We start from the raw sequence: 20,383 nt of genomic DNA on the forward strand, positions 1-20,383 counted from the left end.
AAAAGCTTCTAGTGTTTGAAAACTTATCTTCAACAATTCACAACAATAGTAAAAAATCCGGAAGAAAAAACTGAAGCAATGCCTAAAAAAATCGAGAGGAATCTGTGAAAGAATCTTGAAAAAATCTTTGAAACAATTCAGGAATAAATCTTAGGAGAAATCTTAGATCCTAGAAGAAATCACTAAAAGAAACCTGAAACAAATTTTGGTAGCAAACTCTGAATCCTGGAGGAATCCTGGAGGAATCCGTGAAGGAATCAGCGAAGGATTCTCGAGAGAAATTTCTGAAGGAATCCCCGTAGAAGCAATTTCTTGAGAAATCTCTGAATTATCCTGGAGGCATTTCTGAAGGAATCCCTGGAAAAAATATGAACAGAAAAAGGCATTCCTGAAAGAATACTGAACAACTTCTCTGAGGACATTATGTTGAAATTTTCTGTAATTTTTAAGATATTCACTTTGAAAGATCTGTTTTGTACATAGGGCAGGACGCTGTGCGGCGAATATTGATATGTAATTCATAGATAATTTCAATGATATTACCAGTGTCTTTGAAGAAGTTTATGGTTCAGTCGGATTTCCAATTTGTGAGATACTGTGACGGACATTTTCATTTCGAAAAGCTCCTCGACCGGCCGGCAATCGATGGCTGCATGGAGTGTAGATTTTAATCGAACTCTTCTCATACCCTAAAAAGCCTAAAATGCCCCGAACCAGTTGTGGGACCGCGAAACAACGGTTAGCGATAAGTATCGCGCCGTGACCCATAAATTTCGGGAAGTGTCATCATATTCATCATTACCTGTGCTGTGCGATTACACAACCGGAGTAGAGGCGGGGCGCACACCCGGTTATCGATAATGGAGTCACCTCTTTAATTTGGCGCTAAATTTCCCCAATTACGACCGACCCGACGACGAGTAATCGTTTGTTCACACCAATTTTTTTCGCCACTCGGTCAAACGTTTATGCATATAGGCTCGAGCGGTGTTGTGTTGATCGAACGCCTCGCGCCTCCTCGCCGATCATTGAGGCGCACAGCGATGACGGTGTCAATGAATGATAATTGTGAAAGTAAATAACGCATAGACTAGATACCGACGCGAGCGCGCGTCCAGATATTGTGATAGTCGCGGGGTCCGCATATCCGCACAGATCGAAAAATTTTGGATATCTATTTGTTCATTAATGCACACGTACATTTCATATTGCTCTGTCTCACTATCTGTCTGTTTCTCTCCATATCTATCTTTTTGCAGATGTTGGCTTTCACGTCTTTACACAACAACTGAACTGGCTTGGCCCCGGCAGGCAGCAGCACCCCCAGCGGGAGGAGATTAATCGAATCGGATCAAATCGGTGGGAAGACGAACAAGAAGCAGAAGAAGAAGACGGAGGCAAATTTGACTGGTCAAAAGCATGTTGCCATCGTCGGATTGGTCTCCGGAATCGAGATCAACGTCGTGATTGGGTGTTATATCAACGCAGCAGCGCCATAATTCTCGTTGCGCAGCACGACGGAGCGAAGCACGTGGACGGGAGAAAATGCTACTTAATATCCGTATTTAAGGATCATATTTGTGATATCTAGCTTTTAGGGAAGTAAACGACTAATTATAATTACCTGAATGGGAACATTTTAGGGAAGAAAGAGAGTCGACTTATCATCATGACTAGTATAACGTTCAAAACGACAACGACGACCGGCGGAGATGCGAACGGATGTATTGCGTCGGCGGCGTCTTCTTCGTCGTCGGCCGTGGCCCTCATGTCGGACAAGTCGATAACGATGACTCCGTCGCAGTTGGCCTCGGCAACGACTGCAGCGGCCGTGGCGGCCTCCAACCTGCTGTCGACGGCGGCGGCCAATCCATCTAGTGCGCTGTTTGCAGCGGCGGCGGTTGCAGCGACAAATCCTTCGAGCGCACTGTTCGCGGCGGCTCAACAGCAGAACAACAACTATCAGAGCAATAGCAGTAGCAGTAGTCTGTACAATAACGACAACAATAGCAATAGTAAAGTACAGTCTAGCGACAAGCTGAGTAGTGGTAGCAGTAGCAGCGGGGTCGGGAGCGGTACCAGCGGTACCGGAGAGGAGTACGAACGGGCCAAATACAAGACGCCCCAGGAGGTTATGATGCTGTACATGGACAAACTGACCCAGTACGAGCATCACGAGATCTATCAGTACCCGAAGATCTATTTCATCGGAGCGAACGCCAAGAAGCGGAGAGGTACTAGCAATTCTGAGTACGACAACGAACAGGGATCGTACATTCACATAGCTCACGACCACATAGCGTACCGGTATGAGGTGTTGAAGATCATAGGCAAAGGAAGTTTTGGGCAGGTGGTGAAAGCTTACGATCATAAAAACCATCAACACGTGGCGCTGAAGATGGTTCGGAACGAAAAACGATTCCACAGGCAAGCCCAGGAGGAAATCCGAATTCTCAAACACCTGCGATCGCAGGATCGGATGAACTCCATGAACATTATCCACATGTACGACTATTTCGTTTTTCGTAACCACATGTGTATAACGTTCGAACTGTTGTACATCAATCTGTACGAGCTGATTAAGAAGAACAAATTCCAGGGCTTCAGCTTACAGCTGGTACGAAAGTTTGCTCACTCTCTGCTAAAGTGCTTGGACGCACTATATAAGAATAAGATTATCCATTGTGATATGAAACCGGAGAACGTGCTGCTGAAACAGCAGGGTCGATCCGGGATCAAAGTGATCGATTTCGGCTCGTCCTGTTTCGAGCACCAACGGGTCTACACCTACATCCAGTCGAGATTCTACCGGGCGCCGGAGGTGATTCTCGGCGCCAAATACGACATGGCGATCGACATGTGGTCGCTGGGTTGTATTCTCGCGGAACTGTTCACCGGTTTCGCGCTTCTTCCTGGGGAAGACGAAGCGGATCAGTTGGCTTGTATTATCGAGCTGATCGGTATGCCACCGAAGAAGATCCTAGAAAACTCGAAACGAGCGAAAAACTTCATCTCGGCCAAAGGTTATCCACGGTATTGCAATGTGAAAACCCTGGAAGATGGCACCACTGTGCTGACAGGTGGCTTTTCCCGACGGGGAAAACTGAGAGGACCACCAGGATCTCGTAGTTTGGTAAAAGCGCTGAATGGGTGCGACGACCCACTGTTTCTTAACTTCATCGAACGCTGCCTACGGTGGGACCCTGCGTTACGAATGACCCCGGAAGCGGCCCTGAATCATTTCTGGTTCCGACGGTTGCTGCCTCCCTCGCCTAATGTGGCGACCATCACCACTACAAGTAGCCCTTCCACATCGAGTAATTGTCAAAATAGCCATATAAATAAGGTTCTGAACATCGCGTACGCCTATGCGGATCAGCAAGCGTCATCCCTAGTAACGACCTCCACCTGCAATTCACTGGTTGCATCACACCACGGCAACTCCAGTTCCCTTCAGTCGCTCCAGTCGGCGTCTCTTACCTCATCGGCGATCAGCATTCCGGCGGTTAGTGGAGCTGTCGGCGGAGTCAGTCTCGTCGGGAGTACCGGAACGCTCGGCCGGTCCGCTGCCACCACCATCATAGACATCCCATACAACCCGAACGACAAGAAACGGCTACTGAACTCTTCCCCGCAGGCGGCGTCCTCGCTGACATCCAACCCCGGGCTAGCATCCACTTCCTTCGTAGATTATGGTAAGTTTAGTTAATTCCTTCTAAAAACAACTACATACACCCGAGTACCACTCACACACAAACTCTCTTGTGCTGCTGCTACTGCTGCTGCTGTGCGCGCTCGTTCGTTCGTTCGTTCGTCCGTATCTGGTGTGTCTCATCTCTCTCATAAAAGTTATTGTTTCCTCTGTCTGACTGTCCGTACGTAACTACCAACTGCCTGATCACCACCATCGACACAACACACATCTATCGCTCTTGTGAACGTATGTAGTTAATAGCAACCCACACTAGCAATCATGTGAACCTTACTTACCGAACGCCCAATAACACTACTAGCCATTGTGTCCACGTGTTCCACGTGATCTCTCGTCAGTCGGCTCTAACGCGTTTAGAAAATGATCGCTCAAGTTGAGCGATTATCATGCCAAACGCGGTAGAACCTCGTCAGTCATTGTTTTGTGATGTATTTTTACACTCCTTAATCTTAGTTACGCCTAAGAACAAGTCATACTGAAACACTGTTCTTCCATTTGTTCTAAGTTCCTGAATGCTCACATTTCTAAGTCATTTGGTCGTGTTGGCCTGTGCAATCTCCTTAATACTTAATACCTTAATACTTACGCTTATAAGTTCCATAACAGCAGCGCGTTGGTTTGGCTAAACGTTGTTGTTTCGTCTCCGCCGTTTGTGATACTGCTTTCACTTAATGCAATTCATTTCGGTTTGAACAGAAGAGGAGGCTCACGATCACGATCACTGCTTGACCAATGGAATAGTACCTAACATTTGATAACAAACGCAAAGCCATACTCATACACTAAAAATAACGAGAAAAAAGTCATCAGTATGGGAGTGACAGTTGCAGCAGCAAGTTGCATGAAATTGCGCCTAATAAACAATGCATTCTAAACAATAAGGGTAATGGTGATCTTAGAATCAAGGTGATCGACGTTTTAACACCGACGAACCGACATGACAGCTAGAACAAATAAATTCAAATTTGTTGTCCGCGACGCCATGATGAAAAATAGCCGAACACTATCGCCACCTCTATAACGGCTCGCGATGATTTGATAGCTCGACACCAAACCCCCGTGTGTTCATATAGGAAACGGTTCGCGTCTGCGCTGATTTGACATAAGCGATCGCTCGCTTCGGTGGTCGACCGTTAAATTTGGGGGGGGGGGACACTTTTGAATCGCCACTGTCACGTCGGTTCGTCGGTGGTTTTAATTCCTGAAACGCGACTGGAAATCATTTGTTGAGTTTTTTTCTGGAACTTCTATGAAGATATCTTTTGGATTGTCATCCAGGATTTCTCAAAAGATTCCTTTCGTACTGTCATGTCATTTTTCTTTGTATTCCTTCTTGAACTCCTCCCGGAGATTCTTCCAGCCTTTTTTCACGTTTTCAACAATTCTTTCCGGGATTCCTTCTTGATTTTTCGGAATTCTGACCAATTTATCCAGCAGTTGTTTTACGAGAATCCTACAGGTTTACTTTTCAAAATTTCCAGAATTTCTGGGTGATGCTCTTAGAGTCCCTCGAGGGATATTTCCCAAAGTTTCTCCCGCATTTTACCCAACGAATTTTTTGTAAGATTTATGCCATGGTTTATACCGAGATCTCTACAGGAGTTTCATTCTGGATTATGTATCAGTAGCCATCGCGGAATTGCTCTTAGAGCACGGGTTCCCAACTGGTGGTCCGCGGCCCCCTGGGGGGCCGTGAAGCCAGTCCTGGGGGCCGCGATGTTACCAAAAAAATGTACTATTTTGTGCAAATTATAAAATTTTTCAATTTTGTATACCACGACCCCCAAAAGCCACAATTTGAGGAACAAATTTTCAGTATAAAACTCCTTCAGAAGAAAAAAATTTTCGGCTGCGCCGCTGTTTTTCAACTACGACTCAAATTGAATGAACATGACATCATTGTTTACGAAATGTGAGTGTCGAATAAAAAAAACCCTATCATTGATCGTCGAAAATCCCTCCCACAATAAATTTCTGGCTACGTCACTGTACCCAAAAACTCGGTTTCGTTCATTTTACTCATATTTTTTTTCTAAAAATTTTCATTGGGCCCCAGATTTTTTAACAATTCTTAAAGGGGGTCGCCACCTTAAAAAGGTTGGGAACCCCTGTCTTAGAGAGTGGAGTGAACCTGGTGTGATGGTTAAAGCACTTGACAATCACGCCGAGGGCCTGGGATCTAATATCCTTCGGAAGGAAAGTAAAGCGTCGGTCGCGAGATGAACTGGCCTAGGGCTAAAAATTTCGTTAATACAGATAAAAAATATGCTCTTAGAGCTTCCCTCGGGATTCCTCTGGAATGATTCTTCGCGATTCCTTCCGGAACAAATTTTCCTAGGAGTCCTTCCCCGGACTTCTCCCAGAGTTATGTCTGGGATTTTACGAGAGTTCCTCCAAGGATTTCATCAGGAGTTCTCACGATTTTTCGGCTGGAGACCTTGGAGGGTTCATTGTATTGCTCCAGAGGTCCCGTCCTCCTGAAATTTCTTTAAAAACTGCCGTTTCTTCTGGGATCTGTACAGGAGTTTCAGCCGCAATGTTTATTTTTTATATTTTGGTGGGATTCCTTTACTGTCATTCAGAGTTTATCACGAATTTTCCCTATTTTTTCCGGAGTTATTCCTGGAGCTTCTTTTAAGGAGTTCTTTGTTAGCTTTTGCTGATATTTCTCATGATTTCCCGTGATTTCATTCAGAGGGTTTTCCAAGGTTTTTTTTTTGGCAGTGGTTTCCAGAATTTCTTGCAGCGATACTTCTGTTTTTTTTTAATCCTCTTAATCACTCCCAGAGCTCTTCCTGGAATCCATACCGGAAATTGTACCGGAATTTTGGATGTTCCTTTTAGAATGTCTCTGATAGTTGCTCCCGAAGCTCTTGCAAGAATAATTCTAAGAGTTTTTCTCAGAATACTTCCTGGGATAACCTACGAAATTCCTTGTAAGAAATTCCTGGAAAAAAATCGAAGGAATCAAGGTGAAATTTTTCCAGAAACTACGGGAAGACCTTTTGGAGAAATCATGGGTAAAACTGGTGAAAAAAAATCAGGGAAATTTCTGTAAGAAATTTTGTGAACTCCCGGAAAATTCTCTGGAAGAACTACTGCAGATGTCTAACAAAAATCTTGGGAGAAACAGTTGAAAAGTCATCATGGAAAAAGTCCAAAAGAAATTCTTGAAGGAAAACGAGAACCTCTGAAATTATATCGGGAAAATCTTCGGAAGAAATCCCGGGAGGTATACACCTGCAGGGACTCTTTGAAAAACTCCTGCAGAAATTCCAGGAACAACTCTCAAAAATTTTGGAAAGCACATCAGAAAAATTTCAGAAGGATCTCCGGAAGCAAATCTGGAAGAATGTCTCGACGGTATCTTCGCAAACCTTCAGGAAGAGAAATCTTTGATAAATTCAAGGAAGAACTCTGAGAAAAATCATTGGAAAGAGATGAGAAACTGCGTGAGAATTTGAAGAAGAATTCAAAAAAGGAATTCTAGGAACTTTGGAACAAATTCTGGTTAGATTTTCTAGCAAATTCCCAAACAAATATCTGAAAATCAAGATAGTTGGTGACGCACCTTTTTTTCAATATTGTTAATATTTTTCTTGGCGTAACGTTCCAACAGGGACAAAGTGTGCTTCTCAGCTTCTTCATTTCTTATGTAAGGCCATGGAGTACACTCAGCGATTGCTTCTGGAGTTTTTCAAAGTATTTCTCTTGTAGTTGATCTAGAAATTTCACTTGGGGCTCCTCTAGGGATCTCTTCCATAGTTGCCTTTACAATTCCTGTTTGAAACCTTACTGATGAAAACATTAAAGTATTTCTCCAAGGGTCCTTCCTTTTCCTTGGAGTTCCTCCAGAAACTATGCTCCAAGCGTAGTTTCTCTAAAGATCCCTTCAGCAATTCGGTTAAGGATTGCCTCAGGAATTTTTATCAAGGACTCCTTCAGTAAATCCTCCAAAGAGCTTGGAGTTTCTCCAGAGCTCCTTTCAGCAATTCCTCCAAGGATTTTTTCAGGAATTTTCACATTTACTACTCTAGCAATACATCAGGAAGTTGGTGGCCTTCACAGATTCTCACATTAAAATTCCGTCTGAAATTTCTTCAGACATTATTTCAAAGATTTCTCCAGGATTTTCTGCGAAATCTGTTTAGAAAATTCTACCTCATTTTCATCCGGTTAATCCTCCAAGGAATCCTTCAGAACTCCCTGCAAGGGTTGCTTCAAGAATTCCTTACAGAATTCCTTTAGAAAATCCTTTGAGAAATTATCCAGATTTTTTTTCGAAGAATTCTTCCAACAACTCCTTTAGAAATGCATCTAAGGATATGTTAAAAAAAATATTTCAAGAATTATTTATAGAATCCCTTAAGGAGCACACAAAGAACGTGGCGCGAAACAGGACAAAAGAAATTCTCCCAGTAATTCTAAAAATACACTACAAATGTTTTTCACTCACTTTTCAAAGATTTCTTTAGGAATTTCTCAAGAAATTTTCCATTGATACTTTGAGAAACTGTTCCAATGATTTTTCTAGGAATTCCTCCCAAGATTTCTTCCAGAGATGCTATCAGAGGTTTTTTCAAGAAATTCTTTTAAAAAAATCTCCACGAGGATTCTTTCAAGAATTCTTCAGAGGAATTTGTAACTATTCCTTCAGGAATATCTTCAGTAATTTATTCAAAAAATCCTTTAGCGATATATCCTTTGAAATATGCAGCCAGATATTCACTAAACATTTTATCCAAGAATTCTTTTAAAACTCCTTTAAGAATTCCTCCAAGCAATCATCCAAGGATTCCCACAAGAAATACTCCAAGCAACTCCAAGGATTCTTTCAGACATTATTCCAAAAATTCCTTGAGAAATTCCTACAACAATTTTTAGCGAAATCTGCTCAGAAATTCCTCATAGTTTTTAACCGGGAAATCCTCCAAAGAATTCTCTGGGAATTCCTCCAAGGTTTGCTTCACAGATTCTTCACAGAAATGATTCAGGAAATGCTCCGCGAAATCTTCTAGATTTTTTTTTTCAAGAATTCTTTCAATGTCAGGAACACCTCCAAGGATTTTTTTTTCAAACGTGAATTTCTCCATGATTTTCCGAATGCATTTTTCCAAGAGTTTCACCAAAGATTTTTCAGGAACTCTTCAAGAAATTTTCCATTTTAAAAGTTGCTCCATTGATTCCTATAGGAATTTCTCCAAGGATTCCTTCAGGAATTCATTCCTCTAAATAATTCAACAGGAATTTCCCCCAATTTTTGTTTGCATTCCTCCAGATATTCTTCTAGAGATACTATCAGGGATTTCTCCAAGAAATTTTTTAAAAAATCTTCGAAAGAATTGCAGTTTCTCTTTCAGTAATTTTTCCAAGAATTCTTTAAGCGATATATTTATTCAAAGATCTATGGGTTTAATCAGGGATATGTTTAAATATTCCGACAAATATTCACTAAAGAGTTTCTCCAAGAATTCCTTTAAAATTTCTCCAAGTATTTCTTCAGGAGTTCCTCCAATGATCTTGGAAATTTCTCAAAATTTCTGCAGAATTTCTTCCACGGACTAGTTCAGGAATGTTTCCAAGGATTTTCTAGTAATTCTTCCAAAGATTCATTCAAGAATTCCATCAAAAATACTTTCAGTAATGTCTTCATGGAACCCTCAAACAATTTATTAAAAGCTGTCAATAAGGATTCCTAGATAAATTTTGCCTAGAATTCATTAAAGAGCTCCTTCAATGATTTTTTTAGGAATTATTTTTGAATTTCTTAACAAATTTTGTCGTTCTTCTCCTTCAGGAATTAATTCCCCCAGTTTTCTTCCAAGAATTTGTTTATAATTTCTTAAACCAAAGTAACAATTTTAAGTCAAATCGACTACAAGAGGTTCTTAGAACCGTCATTAAACCAAAAGAAAAGGTACTAAGTTTTATGACGGTTCTAAAAACCTCTACAAGAATGATTGTCCATCAAAATGTTACTTGGAAAGGATTCCTACAGACTTTGCTTCAATGATTTCTTCAGTAGGATTTCTTTAGGAATTGCCTTCCTTCAAAAAGTATTGTTTTGAAAATTTCCCCAAAAATTCTTTCGGGAATTTCTGAAAGAGCTTCAGGAATTCCTCCAAGAATTTTACAATAGTCTTCCAATGTTCTTTATCTTCCAAGGTTTACTTAAGAAATACCTCCAAAAATTTTCATAGATAACTCCTTCAAACAATTATTCCGGAATTTCTCCTGATTGTTCCAGGAATATCTCAAAATATTTTCCAACGATTATATCGAAGGATTCTTTTGGGAATTTTTCCAAGGGTTGTATTAGTAATTTCTTCAAATATTACTTCAGAAACTTCACGAAGATTACACCTCGAGGTTTTCTCCAAAAATTCATTCAAGGACATCTTCAGCAATTACTCCGATAAATCCTTCAGGAAATGTTACATAAAATTGTAAGGAGATTCTTTAAGGATTGTGACAGATTTTTCTTTAACAGCTCATTTGAGAGTTCCTCCAAAGATTCATTCCAGAATTACATAATAGTATTATATCAGAAACTAAATGATTCCATCAGAAATTTTCCCTATGATTGTTTCAGGAACTCTACTCAGGATATATTCTACATTCAGGAACATCTCCAAGGATCCCTTCTGGAATTTGCTCATGTATTCCAAAGGTTTCGTCAATTTCTACAAAAACTTTTTTAGAAATATCCTCCAATGATTTCTTCAGTATTCTTCCAATAATTAGTTTGGAAATTGCTCTAAAATTTTATTCAGGAACTGCTTAAAGGATTCCTGCGAAAGTTTCTCCATTCCTTCAAGCATTGCTTCGGGAATTTCCTTCCTTCGAAAATTCCTTCATGTATTGTATCGGAAATTCTTCTAAGGATTCTATTGGAAATACCTAAAAAGTCTTCAGGAATTTTACAACAATTCTTCCAAGGTTTACTTATGAAATACCTCCAAAGATTTCTCAGAGAACTCCTTCTAAAATTTATTCTGGATTTCCCCCAGAAGTGCTCCAGAAGTATCTCTAAAGATTTAAAAAAGAATTCATCCAAAGATTCTTTGCAGAATTTTACAACGAATGATTGACTAATTCACATCAGTATTTCTTCAGAAATCACTCGAAAAAAGTTCTCCAAGAATTTCTTCAAACATTTCTCTGGAAATTCCTCCAGGAAGTTCTTCATAATTTTTTCAGAAAATTTATCCAGGATTCCAGTAGATTTTTCTCCAAGAACTCCTTTAAGATTTCTTCCTAGGATTCATTCCAGAATTTCGTTCAAGTATTCTATCAGGAACTCCTGAAGGATTTCTTTAAAAATTCTTCCAAAGATTTCTTCAGGAATTTATCTAAGGATTCCATCAGGAATATCTAAAAATATTTCTTCAAGAACTTTCCATAAAATATTTAGGAATTTCTTCATGTAATCCTTCAATAACTCCTACGGAACATTCTTACAGAACATTTTCCGAGAATTTCCTCAGAGGTTATTTTCAGAATGGCTCCAAGAATTCCACTTTTTGTATCCCTTTCAACATCATTTACAACTTTATGGTGGTTTATGCTGAACCTTGACTAGAAAGTTCCTAACAAGCTTATAATAAATTTTTAAGAGATTTATTTATCCTTTTGAGGATGCCTTGCTAGATTCCCGGGGCATGTGTTTTTTGATGAATTTCTCCAGAGATCATTGAAGATTTTTTGGAGAAGTTCAGATTTTCGCCTAGGTTACATGACATGAAAGTTTATCACAATTTACCTCTCATATTTGTGTATTTGCTATATTTCAAAAATGCTGAAAAGGGTAAACATTAGAGAATACGAAGCTGCCACAACGGCCGACTTAGGAGTTCAAGTCGTTTTCAAGAGCACTGACCTTGGAAGTTCGTAAGCAAGTGCGCTCGATTTGGATTATGTACCTCTTTCTGGTTTGCTGCTTTGTTTGTCAGAATTGGGCCTCTAAAGTTTGTATGAAGAATTAAAATCATAAGGGAAAATTAGTTATGCCACGGGGATGAACCAGCCTCGGGCTGAATTTCCCCACAATAAAGAGCTAATAATAATAAATTATTCATGCTACTCCATGTAAAATGTGTATTTGTTTTTACTTCAATCCAATAAGTACCCGACAGAAGATCGTTGGAGAATTTGTAATAGTATCCACGAATTTCCAAGAAAATATTTGATATATTCATGGCGAGGTCCTTAATAGATGCAATGACTCGTTTCGAAATCCTTAATATGAAATGAATTTAAATAATATTAATTCTGAGTATGAATTTAAGATCGTTCCTCCCAGTAGCCACCATGGCAAGTTTGTAGGAAACGTAAACCAACAATTGCTTATAAGACCTTGAATGAATACTTCATCTTCCTGATCATCAACAGGAAAAATTGGCTATGCTACTTCAAGTGAAATGTGTATTTTGTTTTACTTTGATCCAATAAATACCCGTTGAGGAATTAGCATAAGATCATTGGAGAACTTGTGAATTGGAAAAATATCCACGAATGATCAAAGCAAAATCGTTCCTCTTAAGAGCCACCATGGCACAGTTTCATTACAAGACCCTCAAGTGATTCCGTGCCGAATTTCTGACACGTTTCATAGTGAGTAACAAGCATTCCGCTACATTGAGTACAAAATCTCCAGTAGATTGTTTCCATTTCACGGAAATAATTTGAGAATTCCTTTCCTGATGCTTTCGCTTTAAGATCACGGCTTTCAACGTTGACACGTTTCCGTCACTGAAAGCCAAAAAACTCCCAAAGTTATCAAAAATCCCAGTCGAACCATTCCAAAATATTTAAACAACCTTCGATAGAATTAAAAAATTGGACTTTTCGTTGAAAGTACATCCTTAGAAGATTAACTTGTTGAACGAGTGAATAAATCCTTAACACGTTTTAGCCTAGATCTTTGGTAGCTTCAACCCTATAGATTGTTCGTACGATACTAGATTAATCCTTCCTGAAATTTCTTTTAAAAAGTACTGGCTTTGCAGTCTTTTGGGAGACTCAGATACCATAGTTTTTCTTTCCAACGTTTCGATGTATGTGGGGCCTTTTCCGTGGTTCAGTTAATTTTTTCTAATCCACATGATTTTATTTAACCCAATGCCAGTCAGTTATTGTTTCATTAATATTTTATGAATGAATTTGTCTCAACTTATTTCATGGATGATGAATTGCTAACTAATGGCAGTGCATTCCACTTACACTGATACTACGCACAGCTGTTTTAACCATGCTTCCTCGTTATACTCCTTCAGTCCTTCCACCATTTCATCTGTATTTGTTCCAAAACCCAAAATTCAAAATTTGTGTAACCTGTTTTTTTTCTGTGTACCGATTGTTTCGTTTTCCCATTCAACCCTCCAAAAAATAAAGCAGTGGTCGTCATCGACTGAAAACCACCCGATGGAATCCTGTTCCTAAAAAGCAAATGTGTACTTTTTTGTGTTCCTTTCAACCAACTGACTGCCAACAACAACAAACAAAATGTACTCAACTCACACAACGCGTAACCCCCCGGTGTGTCTCTCGTCCAGGAATGCTGGCGACGCTGATGATCAAACAAGGCATCAAATCTTAGATGCTCGTTGTTAGTGTGTTGGTTATGATTCGGGGACACACTTCTTCACACTTCACACAGCTACAGCTACAGTTACGGCGATGCGACGCGACGGTCGGTGGTGGTAGTTAAGGTGGTCTTCGCAGTTGAGGGTGGTAGTGTCGATCGGGTTGGAGACAGACAACAGAGAGGAAGGCGATGTTCGAATGAGAGAGAGAGTCACATGAGATGCGCTTAAGAGAGGCGGCACAATGTGTGTTAAACCCGAAGAACCACTTTAAACAATAGGGAAAAAGATCTTTAAATTAGAAGCGAAAAAAGCGCGCAAAAAACACTCATTAATTGATAGGTTCTGTGTATGCGATAGTAGCGCTCTCAGAGAGTGAGAGAAAGAAAAAGAGGTAAATCAATTTATACTAAACTGAGGATAAACATAATTTAATTTGCTATTTTAGTGGTTAGGTAAATAATTTAGCAAAATGTGACGACGGATGAGCGGAAAAATAAAGAAGAAGGGGAAAGAAGACAAAGAGGAAAAGGAGACGAAGGACGAGAGAAAGAGAGCGAAAAACGTGCATGATTAAAACAAAAGTAACAAACAAAAAAGCAAAAAGAAAAAAAAAACAGTTGGATTTTATGGCTTTGACGCATCACGGCTAAATCTGTATTTATCGAAGGCAAAAAATATCAGAAGTGAATCAAATCGAAAAGTATATATCTGTTGGACAGCTACAATTACCAATAACTATTGGAGAGACCATTATTAGGCAAGTGAGGATATTTTGTAAACGGCTTACGTAGAAACACTAATCACAAGTAGACGAAGAAAATTACAAACCAATATCGAGCTAAAGCAGCTGTGCACGCATAGAAGGAGGGGCGAAGAGTATAGGTAAGTGCTGCGCGATTGTGACTGAAAACGTAAACATTTTTAAGGCTTGTTGTTAGAATTTATATGGTTCCACCCGCGTCAACGAAACATGTATCACCGATACAGACAAAGATATGAGGTTACACTGAGAGAAATCGCCAACCTGATTGCAGATGGCTTTCATTTCAACAATATCTATGCCACACCCATTTAATAATCGTAGATGCGAATCGATCGATAAATCATTGTTCTGTAGAATTCGGGCATTTGACAATCATTTGCACTCACGGAGGTGTTTTCGTTCAGTGTACTATCCTAACAGAATTGTGATTTTGACGATTCAAAGCTCATGATTTTAAGGGAACAGAGTCACAAACTTTTTCAAAACATTGTAAATCGATTGCATGAAACCATCTAGCCAATGTTAGACTTTAGGTTTTCGAAGGCTGTCAGACTACATTCGCGTGTATTTCGACTTCTTCACCATGGACTTAAAAGCCAAACCATTCTTTTCTGATGCTGCCATGCCTAGCTTGTTTTCACTTGCCACACCCGATTTGTGCAATTTGCAAAGCTCTCTAGTGGATAACCATTTAGTTTAATTACCATACATAGTTATTCACCTAATTTGATGCGATTGTGCGATTGCATTTGAGACTACATTTACGTACTGAAGTTCAACTGTCATCAAAATGCGAACAAACAGAGTTCGGCACACGCACTGTCAGAGTAGACTTTTTGAAACAAATGCAACAGATACAAAGAACAAGTTGTGAGAATAATACGTTTTTAGGGAATCTTGATAGACGTAGGCACACATACATACATACATACGGACTGGAGTTTTCCAATGAACCCAGACAATTTCAATATTACCTGATCTTGCTTCATTTCGATAACACTTCTTGTGTTATTTTCTAACGTTCTTTTGAAAACATTAAAGAAGGATTGATGTAGATTCATTACCAGTAATCATTTTAAAGTCATTTCAGAAACTTGTTGACAAAGTTTACCTTTTATAAAAGTTCTATTTTAAGGTTTCGCTGGTACCACTGTAGACAAAGGGAAGATCTTTATCTACAGTATGTTCTGGTCGATTGCTGTGATTATGAATAGCTGGTATCAAAGCATACCCAGCTCATCGATTTCAAGGAAACTCTATGAAGCCAAAGATCGAGGAACCTGCGTGGTTATGGGCCCAGCATGCCTCCATTGCGTAACCTTTTCTGTGGTTGGATCATTACATATGCATCGCGTGACGTAAAACAGGATTTCTTGAGTTCTATAGCAGGGCAGCTTACTTAGCATTCAATCTGTAAGTCTGTAAAAGAGTCAGAAAAGTGCTTTCAGATTGAAAGTTGTCTCACAGATATAGTTCAGAACTTGAAAGGCATTGTGCCACATGAGTTGAAGGCAAATTGAAGGTTGTTGGAAACGTTCTTCAAGAGTCCTGAATTCGGTTACACCGTGTTTTTAATACAGAAGCAGCCGGCTGGGTTTCAATCCCGTTTCGGGATAATTCTGCAAAAAGATTGATCGATATACTACGTAATGAATCTGCCTCTATTCTTCACGTCTTTTCCTTTAGAAGTTATCTTCTTGACACGGCTCCGTAAAGCGTTAAACGCGATTGAGCCATTAGTAACCAAACTAGACGCTTATCTTCTTTTTGACCTCTTCCAGAATTCCCATTTCCATAAAAAGCATTTAGGTTAGCCGCTCACTTTTGTAGCTCCGAGGTAACACAAACTAGACCGACTCTATAGATGAAAACAAACAAAAACTAACAAGACACAAAATAAACCGGAATAGGAATCCAGTATGTGTAAGCGAAACAAACTGCCAATAAGTAAGAATAGTGAACAATACAGTAGATCATTCGTCATCCCAGACTAGAGAGACTAGACAAAGTCATACAAGCTCACCACACCATATTCATAGATTTCTGTGTCAACCACAACAAAAAAAAAACTAATCATTCAGCTAACATAACCTATACAATACGAGAGCTAGTATAACCTTTTGCGCACACCCACTCACGTTCACAATCACCTTGATAGAAGCCCACTAGCAGCTCCGAACAAGCCCGTTAACCTATCAACACATCTAGATAAAAATGCATCTTTGTACTTGTAATAGCATCACACTCTTGTATACAATCAATATTTGATATCGTACTGATAGAGCGAAGCTAGGAAAACAAGCGGTATTTCTCGCCTAGAAGTGAGCTATGAAAACAATTTATACATTTATAAATATATTCCAGAACTGTATTGTTTGAATATTGTTCTTCTTTTGTACAACCTAAAACGGTACCCAACAGGCCAGGAAGTAATGCTACAAAGTCATCCCACTCGCAGATAAACCATGATTACATTGTACAGAAACAACTCTCTCTTGTGCTGACGATCATTCACTCTGAACACACGCATCCTATTGAACTCTTTCCGTATATCATGTTGTACAGAATGCTGAAATATCCATCCGTTTCGATTTGTTTGTTTGTGCGTTCTCGTTTGAATCACTCCCTCTTGTCTGAAGTGTGTTAGTTTAACGGTGTCGCACGATGAAATCTTTCTTCTTTTCCTCACGCAATTGATTTCTCGCACTCACTCAAGCACACACATACATTTTTCATTCGACAAACAATGGAAAAACATCTACTCACGCTCACACACACACACGCACCCACTTAAGATGAGTAAATTCGCGAGTACGAAGTAAAACACTGTAAATTATATCGCTGAAAAGAAAACAAAAAAACAACTGTGTAAACAATAGCCCTCTAGTTCATAAGTTTCACACACTGATGATGACGATGATGGATGAAAATATTGTTTTTTCACCACGCGATTGAATTCTACACTAACCAAAATGATGATGCTAAATCGCAAGTAAGGAACAAAACAAAAACATGTGAAAATGAAACATAACAAATGGACTGTATTACTAGTAGACGTAACATATAAACAAGTAAATATTTGTAGATAATGAAGATGTGAAAAAAAGCGAGTCAGAAAAAAACAGAAACTTCCAATCTTGTGTAAAAAAAAACAACGCACCTCAGCTTATGAAATAAACAAAAAAAAAATGAATCACGAGGTTGCGGCAATTTATTTTACATTCAAATAAATCTTCTTAAGATATATCGGTTTGTCTTTCCTGAACCTTGTTTTCCACCTCCGCCCGCTGGACGCCCGGAATTCCTTAAAAAGGGTCTCAATGTTTCGAACAAATAAAGAAATACTCAACAAAAATATCCTTTTCGACCAGTCCTGTCGCACCCCACGCAAAAACCCGATGATAGCAAAAAAAAAACGACAGGAATCCAAAACAAAAGAAGCATAACGAAAATGTGTATAGAATAAATTTGTTGTGTAGAGAGATCACGAGCTAGAGCTACCCAGACGGACACACTCACATAGGACACATTTTCCCCTATAGTGTAATGATACAATTGCATACCAACACAGAGACACACAAACACACGAAACATAAAGGTAAATCACCCACACTCACACAGCCACAAAGTAAATTAATCGAGCCGCGAGCATACCGCGTTGCGCGGCGGCGCGTATGACGAGAGAGAGACATTATTAGTTTAGCTACAAAAAAAAAATAATGAGAAAAATAAAAACTAGCAGCAATTGATGCAAAAGAAAGTGAAAAAATGATAAAGATGATGATGATGAAAAACCTATATTGTAAGTGAAGCAAAAAGTATGTATAGAGAAAAATATATGTCGGATGAAAACAAGTAAAAATCGTTGAAAAAATGGGTCGTTATAGTTTGGTATTTATTGCTCATATCCGAAAGCATTATGGCATTATTTTTTCTTAACAAATGATTACATTTTAGAACACTTTTCAGCAGACTAGCCCAAGCAACCAAAAGTTCGGATTTCACTTGAAGCGCGGACTCTGAAGTTCATATTTGGCTCAGTCCTGGCTTCGTCGAACTTGATTCTCCAAAAAATTACTCATGTGTTTATGAACTTGGAAGTACATGTACAAGCATTTGACTTCTCTTTAAAATAACATCAAAGTCGGTTCAGAAGGAACTTACGTTGAAAATTAGTAATTAACGCAAAACATCCATATTGTGTGGCTCAAAGGCTGCCCCGCAGCGGACAAGTGGTAGAACAGAATTCCGACGGAGTTTTTTTTTCGGCAGCGGATAAAAGTCTTCCCTATTTTCAACCCCGTCTCACTAGTCACACAATCGCGCCGGTAATCGACGCGATCGTAGGTAATGAAAACGTATAAGCTTTTCTGAATTATTGGTACTGGCACTAATTTATTGATTTGCACTTGTTCAAATTACGAACCAAATAAAAAAAACCGAAAATATCAAACTGTTTAAGTTTACAAGAAGTTCCACGTAAACTTCTTTCGAACCTTCGGCTTCAAGTTCAGAGAAAGTTCACACGCAAACCTGATTGAGCTCTACTAAATGATATCAGCACATTGAGTAAAATCCCATAGTGCTTAACAACACATACATGGAGTAGTGGTTAGGCGCCGGCTTTCAACGAGGAGAACCCGAGTTCAAATCTCAGTAAGTAAAAAACATCAAACATTATTTCAAGGTACAGTGTCGGACAAAATAATGAGACCACCAGCCATTTTTCATACACAATGGCCATGTTTGACGATGTGATGCTCGGTTTCTAGTAAACCGATTTGGCTGAAATTTTGACAGTCGTCATGGAGTTACATGAGTTTTGATTTGTATTTAATTGATTGAGTTCTGTTCACTACATCAAAAGTTACAGATATACGAAACCACAAAATAATAGGACCACTTTCAGATTGCCATTACCAAAGGATATATGAGAGTATCTGATACTTGATGAATGATAAAGAAGTACTAAAATTAAGGGTGCTATTTAAACTTAAGGACATTTTTATTGAGTTGACCACAAAAAATTATTATAAAAACCTGGTGTTGGAATTTTGTCGCACCGTATATCTGTAACTTTGGAAATAGTGAATAGAACTCAATCAATTTAATACAAATCAAAATTCCCGTAGTTTCATGTTGGCTGTCAAAATTTTAGTCAAATCGGTTTACTAGAAACCGAGTACCATATCGTCAAACTTGGCCATTTTGTATGAAATAGGACCGGTGGTCTTATTGTTTTGTCCGACACTGTATTAGTCAATTTGGATTCCACATGTACTAATGTGTCTTAATAATAAATTACTTTTAAGAACTAAGCGCATTTTTTTTTAATTTTTCGATGCTTTTTTTTAATCTGAGTAGCGTTCCTTTCAGCGACACAAGTGTACTTTTTGTGAACTCAAGTTCGGTAAATTACTTAAAAAGTAAGCTGAATAGAATGCTATTCATCATCCTTCGAACAGCTGATTAAACCCAAACATGCTATTTTATCCGAACTTTTAGTTACTTGGGGATACTAAAGCCTGTATCCGCAAAAATCGGGACAGAGAAGTACGGCTGTAGCTCTGTAATGAATCGGTAAAATTGACTGAGAACTCTTTGTTGTTTGTTTATTATTTGTGCCAAATTTCATAAAAATCGATGCATTACTTTTCCCTGTGGATGAAAAACAAACAGACGTGGATTTAAGCATTTTGTACAATCACGACCAATTTTCATTCGCATAACAGATGGTTCTTTTACGTTACAGTTCGAAGTTCTGTGATGATAATTATGAAATTTTGTTAGTAGTTATGATACTTATAGAGACACTTTCTTGCAAAATTTCATCAACTTTAATCAATTGGTTTGAAAGCTGCTGGTGTCGATAGGGGTTGAGTATTAGTGAATTTTTTTCGTATTTTTCATGTGCGATGTTTGCCTATTCATAACTTTTGAACTTCTCTGCTAATTTTCATGAAATTTTCACAGAAGGTAGTTGATCATGTGTATATTATACCTGTATAAAATTTGAAGATAATTGGTATAGTACTTTAAATAGTACAATCGAAACAATAAAGGGTGCAGACTATTTGCTGTCTGAGGGACTAAAATCACGATCTGTCCCAATACATATTTCGACTATCAAATTTTTGATGGTGCATCGATTTTATTGAAATTTTGCCCACGCAACAAATGTAGATCGAGAGGTTTGTGTTGAAAATTTCAGTCATTCCCTTTGCCAAATTCAAAAGTTACAGCGTTGGTAAGCAAAACTAGGGGCTGTACAAAATTCAATGGCGCACATTCTACTCTTTCATTGCTACAACAAAAAGTTAT

The 20,383-nt window shown here is 38.9% G+C and overlaps 1 protein-coding gene across 2 annotated transcripts; it reads left to right on the forward strand.

The window, feature by feature from the left end:
- Positions 1–745: 745 nt before the first annotated feature.
- On the forward strand, positions 746–17,782 carry LOC109415851 (dual specificity tyrosine-phosphorylation-regulated kinase 2). Of its 2 annotated transcripts, none has more exons than XM_029864198.2 (2): positions 746–3,695; positions 13,106–17,782. In XM_029864198.2, exons 1-2 carry the CDS (start codon positions 1,670–1,672, stop codon positions 13,123–13,125), a joined length of 2,046 nt encoding a protein of 681 aa, XP_029720058.1. In that variant the 5' UTR covers positions 746–1,669; the 3' UTR covers positions 13,126–17,782. The 2 variants fall into 2 exon arrangements, with proteins under 2 accessions (XP_029720058.1, XP_019545343.2); XM_019689798.3 differs by having other exon boundaries at positions 747–3,695; positions 13,267–17,782.
- Positions 17,783–20,383: the final 2,601 nt, after the last annotated feature.

This window comes from Aedes albopictus, chromosome 2, assembly GCF_035046485.1.
Source record: "Aedes albopictus strain Foshan chromosome 2, AalbF5, whole genome shotgun sequence".
NCBI classification, from domain to species: Eukaryota; Metazoa; Arthropoda; class Insecta; order Diptera; family Culicidae; genus Aedes; species Aedes albopictus.